The sequence below is a fragment of the Camellia sinensis genome, chromosome 10 (assembly GCF_055761805.1).
Source record: "Camellia sinensis isolate YWXY chromosome 10, ASM5576180v1, whole genome shotgun sequence".
Lineage (NCBI taxonomy): Eukaryota > Viridiplantae > Streptophyta > Magnoliopsida > Ericales > Theaceae > Camellia > Camellia sinensis.
Genome location: NC_138970.1, coordinates 9,787,111 through 9,794,645, shown reverse-complemented (window position 1 = coordinate 9,794,645; position 7,535 = coordinate 9,787,111). Strand labels below are relative to the sequence as shown.

The window sequence follows — 7,535 nt, the reverse complement described above, 5'->3', positions numbered from 1 at the left end:
TAAATTTCCCAAAATAAAATATTTAGGTGGCGACTCTGTATCTGGAAAAGCAGTCCATGTTTGGCACTTCTTTCAAAAAAATCTGTTTTCTCAAAAACGATTTGCCGGATTTGGACTCTTTGGTTCAGACTTAGAACCGTGACAAACAAAGTCGAGTCCGAGCTGTAGCGAGGTCCCCCCGCGGGCTTGTTACAGCTGAGCAAACCGCTGCGCCTGCTGAGCTTTTCGTTCTTTATTGTGAACAAACCAATAACTGAAGCGGAGTCAATAGTCTGTGATCCTAATGTGGCAGTGGAATTCACGCGGGAAATATTTCCGCCAGATGTGCAGCAGTCGCTTGTCAGTCGAGGTGATTATGAAATTTTCAAGCAAGGTATACATAGGTCAATCCGAGGACTTTACAACGCGTATGAAGTCGGCATGCACCTGCGTGCGGTGAAAAGAGAGCTCGAGCAAAGAGAGGGGGGCATTCGAGATTTTGAGCGCCACGCGAAAAAAGCCAAGGGTGAGCTAAAAAAGGCCATGGCGGCAGAGACGCAGTCGGCGTGTGACGCAAACCGGTTGTCACGAACAGAATCAACCAGTGCCTGCTAGATCATGCTATGGCTGATAGAGAAACGGCAAACATGTTTGCCAAAGAGGCTATAAGAACTCAGGCCTATGAAGATAGCTTTTTTGATGGCCAAAAAATCGGCACTGAAAAGACTAAGGAAAAATTGACAAAAGACGTCTGTCGATGCGAGAACTGCGGCTTCAGGCACAGTTGGATTAGGGCTTTACGAGCCGCGAGCGTCGATTCGGCGTCACCACTATTTCATAATTACAAGTTTCCCTTCAAAGCTTACGACGCTGAAAAAATCGACGACGAAGAGGATGCCGACCCGGAGAAGACTTAGATATCAAGAAACATGTTATTGTACTTTTGAAATTGTCGAAAGCCACGTATTTGTACCTCTTTGGTGAAATAAATTAATATTTCTTACATTGCTTTGTTTAATATTTGTATCAACTTGTGTGATAATTTCATATTTGTAGGCCCACATCGTTGTATTGCCAAATACAAAGGGCATTCCAAATTTAGAGGATTACTCGGTCGTTCGTGGTCATGCATGAAGGGTGCTCTAAATTATGAGGATTAATCGACCCAAACGTGACATCCACGAAGAGCGCTCCGAATTCGAAGTCTTTGTGTTGTCCAATCGTGACATCCACGAAGGGTGCTCCGAATTCGTGATATCTACGAAGAGCGCTCCGAATTCAGAGGTTTATTCGTCCCAAACATGATATCCACGAAGGGCGCTCTGAATTCGGAGTCTTTTTGTTGGCCAATCATGACATACATGAAGGGCGCTCCGAATTCGGAGGCTTAGTCGGCCCAAACGTGATATCCACGAAGGGCGCTCCAAATTCAAAGTCTTTGTGTTGGCCAATCGTGACATCCACGATGGGTGCTCCAAATTCAGAGGCTTATTCAGCCCAAACATGATATCTACGAAGGGCGCTCCAAATTCGGAGTCTTTGTGTTGGCCAATCGTGATATCCACGAACGGCACTCCAGATTCGGAGGCTTTTTTCATTATTCAATCATTATTAATGAGACGGCGATAAAAAGGGCATTGCATTGCGGAATTCGTAGATGTGTACATGTTAGCATAACAGTAAAAATTAGAAACAAATTGGCACACCGTACAAGTTGACTTAATGACAAAATTTACGCAAATGTGTGGAATTCCAGGGGCATGGCAAACTTTCGCCGGCCATGTCTGAAAGTCGATACGCCCCTGTTCCTGCAATTGAATCAATCTGATAAGGACCGTCCCAATTGGGGCCTAATTTACCATCTACTAGATTCTTAGTAGCAAGAAGCACTTTCTTTAGGACCAGTTCACCAGGTGTATAACGACGCAGCCGCACACGCTGGTTATATGACTTGGCGAGCTGCTGCTGATACCGCGCCATGTACGCAAGAGCACGATCTCGATGTTCTTCAATCAAAGTTAGATCTAGGGCCAACATCATGTCATTACGGCCCATGTCAAAAACCTTGGATTTCAGTGTGGGCAGGTCGATTTCAAGAATGATGATTGCCTGTGTCCCAAAGCACAAAGCGAATGGCGTTTCTCTAGTAGATCGCCTCGGAGTAGTGCGATAAGCCCACAATACACTGGGCAATTCTTCAACCCACCTGCCTTTGGCTTTTTCCAATCGTTTCTTGATGCCATCCATGATCACTTTATTGGAGGCCTCAACCTGACCGTTGCTTTGTAGGTATGCCAACGAGGAAAAGTAGGGCCAAATACCATATGTGTTGCATAACTCCCGATAGATGCCGCAATCAAATTGGGTGCCATTGTCAGAGACAAGTGCTCTCGGTATGCCGAATCGTGTTATGATGTTTTTCCGTACAAAATGTTAAACATCGACATCTCAAATATGTGTTAATGCCCCTACTTCAACTCATTTTGTAAAATAATCTGTTGCGACTATCAAGAATCGTTTGTTCCCTAGAGCCTGCGGTAATGGTCCGACGATATCAAGTCCCCATTGAGCGAACGGCCAAGGACTAGTAATGGAGTTTAATTTTTTGACTGGTAGATGAGTTAAAGGGGAAAACTTTTGGCACTGTTCGCACTTCTTTACGTAGTTCTCGGCATCTGTTCGCATGGTGGGCCAATAATACCCCTGCGTTACGGCTCGGTGGGCCAATGAGCGCACTCCAGAATGGGCACCACAGCTACCTTCATGTATTTCAGCCAAGAGTTGCTCAGCTTTATCTGGGTGGACACATTCCAAGTACGGCCCAGAGAGAGAATTTTTGTGAAGCTTTCACTGCAGATCCAGATAGTATCGCAGGGCTTTATTTTGCAGCTTGTGGGCTTCTTTCTTGTCCGTTGGGAGTTGTTCTAAAAAAAGAAATGCTGTGATAGGGTCCATCCAACTTGGTCCTCGTTCAATGATGTTAATCTGAACTGGTTCAGAAAAGGTGATGCTCGACTCTAGGATGAACCCTACCACGATTGTTCGTTTGATTTCTGAGTTAATGGTAGAGGCTAGGCAAGCAAGGGCATTAGCATGCGTGTTCTGATCCCGGGTTATCTGATTCAACTCGTGGTGGTTGAATTTTGTGAGCAAGGAATTTGCCATTTTCATGTAGGCGGCCATGCGGTCATTTTTAGCTACATACTCCCCTTTCAACTGGTTGATGACTAATTTCAAGTCATAAAAAACAAGTAACCGTCGTACACCAAGGTAAAGTGCGTTACGAAATTCGGCCTCGTTATTTGATGCATCAAAGTCCAATTTGACCGCCTGCTCGATTATTGCCCCTTCAGAGGTCATGATTACTACGCTTGCCCCACTGCCACATTGATTGGATGATCCGTCACAGTACATCTGCCAAATGTCTCCAACATATATTCGCTAATCGGGTTTAGGTTGTACTTGATCGGACTTGAAATCGGCATGGCATCCCGTGAACTCGGCTACAAAGTCAGTGAGCACTTGCCCCTTGATGGCAGTTCTAGGAAAAAACTGGATATCATATTGGCCGAGTTCTAAAGCCTATTTCGAGACTCACTCTGATGCTTCCTCGCTATGGAGCACTGACCGGAGAGGATAGTCCATTAATACCCCTATGGTGTGAGCCTGAAAATAGTGCATCAACTTTCCTGCAGCCACCATAAGAGCAAGGATAAGCTTTTCTAGTGGTAGATATCGTGTTTCAGCGTCAACCATTGCCTTGCTTACATAGTAAATTAGTCGCTACTCCCCGAGTTCTTCCTTTAGTAGCACGGTGCTGACTGCCCGATCGGATACCGCCAGATACAAGATGAGTGGATCGTCTGCCGATGGGGTAGCCTAGCACTCGGGAGTCCATTCAAAGGCTTTGCCTTGCCGAAGTGTGTGAAAGAATTGTCGACAGGGATTTGAGAAACGGCTCATAAACCTATTGAGGGCGGCAGCCATCCCTATCAACTACTGAACTTCTTTGACCAACTGAGGGGAGCCGAGTTCTAGAATTACTATGATTTGCCTCAAGTTGGCCTCTATTCCGTGATGGTTGACAATATAGCTGGGAAATTTTCCAGATCCGATGCCGAATGCACATTTTGAGGCATTCAGTTTCATCTTGTACTTTCGGAGAATGCCGAAGGTCTCTACTAAATCAACTAGATGGGTGCACGTTTCCTTGGATTTCACCACCATGTCATCAATGTATACTTCCATGGTGCGGCCGAGTTGTTCCTTGAACATAGTGGTAACCAGTCTCTGGTAAGTTGCCCCCGGATTCTTCAGTCCGAAGGGCATGGCCTTGTAGCAATAGGTTTCCTTTGTAGTGAGAAATGCGGTCTTTTCTTGATGATAACCCCTGTAGGCATCCAAGAAACTCATACGCTGATAATGTGCCGTTGCGTCCACAAGTTGGACGATTCTGGCAAGAGGAAAACAATCCTTCGGACAGGACCTGTTCAAGTCTATGAAATCGACACAAACACGCCAAGATCCATTTTTCTTATTTACAGCCACGGTATTGGATAGCCATGTGGGATAAGTGACTTCACGAATTGCCCCGGCATCAAGCAATCTGTCAACTTCATCAACAACAGCCGATGCATGCTTTGCGGCTAACCACCGACTTTTCTGAATAATTGGTTTGACTTTTAAATCGATGTTTAAACGATGCTAGGCCATGACTAGATCCACCCCCAGCATCTCATATGATGTCCACGCAAACACGTCAAGGTTGCCTAGTAAAAAAGATACCAGCTCGCTTTTATTAGCTTCATTCAGGGAAGTGTCGATCATGAAGAATCTGTCTGTTCTCCCATTGATTTCAATCTGATCAAGATCTTTAGTTGCCTTTTGCTGGGGATTTTCCAAATGTCCTCGAGGCTCTCTTGGTCCGGTATTTCAATCGAGTTCACTTCCAGTTCTTTTGGCCTCTTTACTGCAGTGATAAGATAGCATGCCTGTGCCGATTTCTGAGAACCCCAAATTTGCTCAATGTCATACTCAGTTGGAAAGCGGAGTAGTTGATGGTAGGTGCTTAGCACAGCCTGCATAGTATGCAACCAAGTCCTCTCCATGATAAGATTGTATGGTGACGGGAGCTTGACGGCCAAAAATTCCACGTTTATTGATCTAGTATCCGCTCGTACTGGTAGTGTGATCTTACCCAAGGGATACTCAGGGTTGGCATTGAAGCCGAATAATAGGTAATTGGCCAATAACAAATTCGAATTAGTGAAACCGAGTTTAACAAATGTCTTGTAATACATTATTTCTGAGGTGTTTCCCTGATCGATGAGAACACGTTCAATTGTGAATCTGTTCACGCGGAGCTTGACGACGAGGGGATCAGCGTGGGGGAAAGTTACTCCATCTAGGTCGGTGTCATCGAAACTAATCCTGCCAGTTTTGTGGGGCCGTTTGGCTGGTGTGATTGGCTTGGATAGGCTAGTTTGCAACTGAATTGTATGTACCTTGGCCAACGACGGTAGGCTATATATCATATGAATTACACCAAGTGGAGGTGAATTCAGCTGTAGGGTTACCGTGTTCGATGGATTATTCCTTCGGACATGTTGCGCCAGCTGGCCGTCTTTTACTAACTCTTCCAGATAGTCCTTCAGTGCATAACAACTATCAGTATCGTGGCCATGGTCCTTGTGATATTCGCACCACTTATCCCTTCTCCTTGTATCAAGAGGTCCCATCATCTTGGACGGCCATTTAAAGAATGGAAGATGTTAAACTTTGGGCAGGATCTTACTAATCGGCTCCGCTAATTCTGTGTACTTCTTGTCCGAACGTCTTGTGTGCCTGCTATCCACTTGATATTGTTCGTTTGAATGGTGCAAACATTGGCCGCTTGAATGGCACAAATCACGTTGGTTGTCTCGTTTAGCCCAAGCCCGAGGTTTGGGGCTCCTTGACGACACGGCGCTTATCGACTGAACCAGACCAGATGGTGCTGATTTAACAACTTTATGTCTGGCCTTGACGCGTAGGGTATCGTCTTCCATCTTATAGTATTCTTCAACTTTCTTCATTAGCGCCCAGACTGTCTTGGGAGGCCGTCTGGTCAATTAACTACGGAGAGGACTATCAGGGTGTAATCCCATCTTAAAGGCGGTAATGACCATGGAATCATAGCAGGCATCATCCACCAAGTTGAAACATTCCCAATAGCGCTCCGAATACTCATGGAGGGTCTCTTCTGGTTTAATTTGCATTACCCAGAGAGAGTCGGCTTGCTTTGGCTGAACTTCGTTGGTGATGAATTTTGTCCTGAAGAATTTTTGGAGTTGATGAAAGCTTCTTATTGACGCTAGCTCCAGTTTATAGTACCATCTGACGGCCAACGGTCCTAGGCTACTTGGAAACATTCAACATATGAGGGCTTCATCATCAGCATGCTACGTCATCGCTTGTTTGAAATGACGAAAGCGGTCAATGAGATCTGATTTTTCGTCGTATAAGGTGAATGTTGGTGCTTTGAAATTTTTAGGCAACACAACCCTTGCAATGTGTCGTACGAAAGGGTCGTGCCTGTCCTCTTCATCTGAATCATCACTTCCTTTCCCTCACCTATGCTATACATATGGACTTCCTTCAGATGAGCTGGATGCATCAACTTGTCCCTTCTTTCTATGTTCCTAAGATGGTGAGTCAGAACTGCTGCCATTATCATGTTTCTGAGGTTGACGTCATCGATCATCCTTCTTCTTTTCTGGGGATCGACCCCGATCATGGCATGCGACCTGTTGGGATTTGGCTAACTCCAGGGCCAATTCCTTACGCAAACACTCGTTCTCAGCCATTATATCTTCTAGACACTGTTCATTGCGTTTTGCTTGATCCATGATCGTCTGCACAGTCTCCTGTACTAAAGTTAAGGGTGTAGTTTGAGCTACTGGGTCGAAGTTAAAAGCCCATTGCGTGGTGATATTCTCCAATACAAGCATGTTTCTTGGAGTAATGCCATCTCTTGGTGTAACATCGTCAGCAACTATCGAAGGATAATCTGTCACGCCTGCCATGGACGCACTTGAGTATTTCCACAGACGACGCCAATTGTGGTAAAGTGGTTTGGAAATACTCTTGGATCCAGTTAGACGCTCTTGATACTCTAATAGCTACCAGAAAAAGGGATGAACACTCCGGTCGGGGGTACTAGAATTAGCACTCCGACGGACAAGTTAGTACCCTCTCAAATTTACTTCTATCTCAAGTTATCTTGTAAATTCTCACATACCTCCTTTAGCTAACATTCCTCCCATTTTATATTACCTCTGGGCCCAAGGGTCGAGCCCATTCTTGATCTCACACGTAGTTACTTAGTCGGCCTTCCAATTGAGTGTTGGCTCTTATTCGGCTCCTTATATGGCCGATTCGTTTATTCAGCTTCATGAGCCCCTGGTCAGGGCCGAATTGCCTTTGGCCTGATGTTGATCAAATGTCTTGGCCTCTTCCTAATTGATTTTACTCGGCCTCCACAAAACCGAGAAGCATTACCGTATAGAAAAAATTTC

At 45.3% G+C, this 7,535-nt stretch overlaps 2 protein-coding genes across 2 annotated transcripts; both read right to left on the bottom strand.

Annotated features, from left to right (window-relative positions):
- Positions 1–1,698: 1,698 nt before the first annotated feature.
- LOC145800134 (uncharacterized) lies at positions 1,699–2,226 on the bottom strand. The gene has a single exon (XM_082889776.1). It carries the CDS (start codon positions 2,224–2,226, stop codon positions 1,699–1,701), a length of 528 nt encoding a protein of 175 aa, XP_082745902.1.
- Positions 2,227–4,802: 2,576 nt separating this feature from the next.
- On the bottom strand, positions 4,803–5,717 carry LOC145800133 (uncharacterized). The gene has a single exon (XM_082889775.1). It carries the CDS (start codon positions 5,715–5,717, stop codon positions 4,803–4,805), a length of 915 nt encoding a protein of 304 aa, XP_082745901.1.
- Between the last annotated feature and the right edge of the window lie 1,818 nt (positions 5,718–7,535).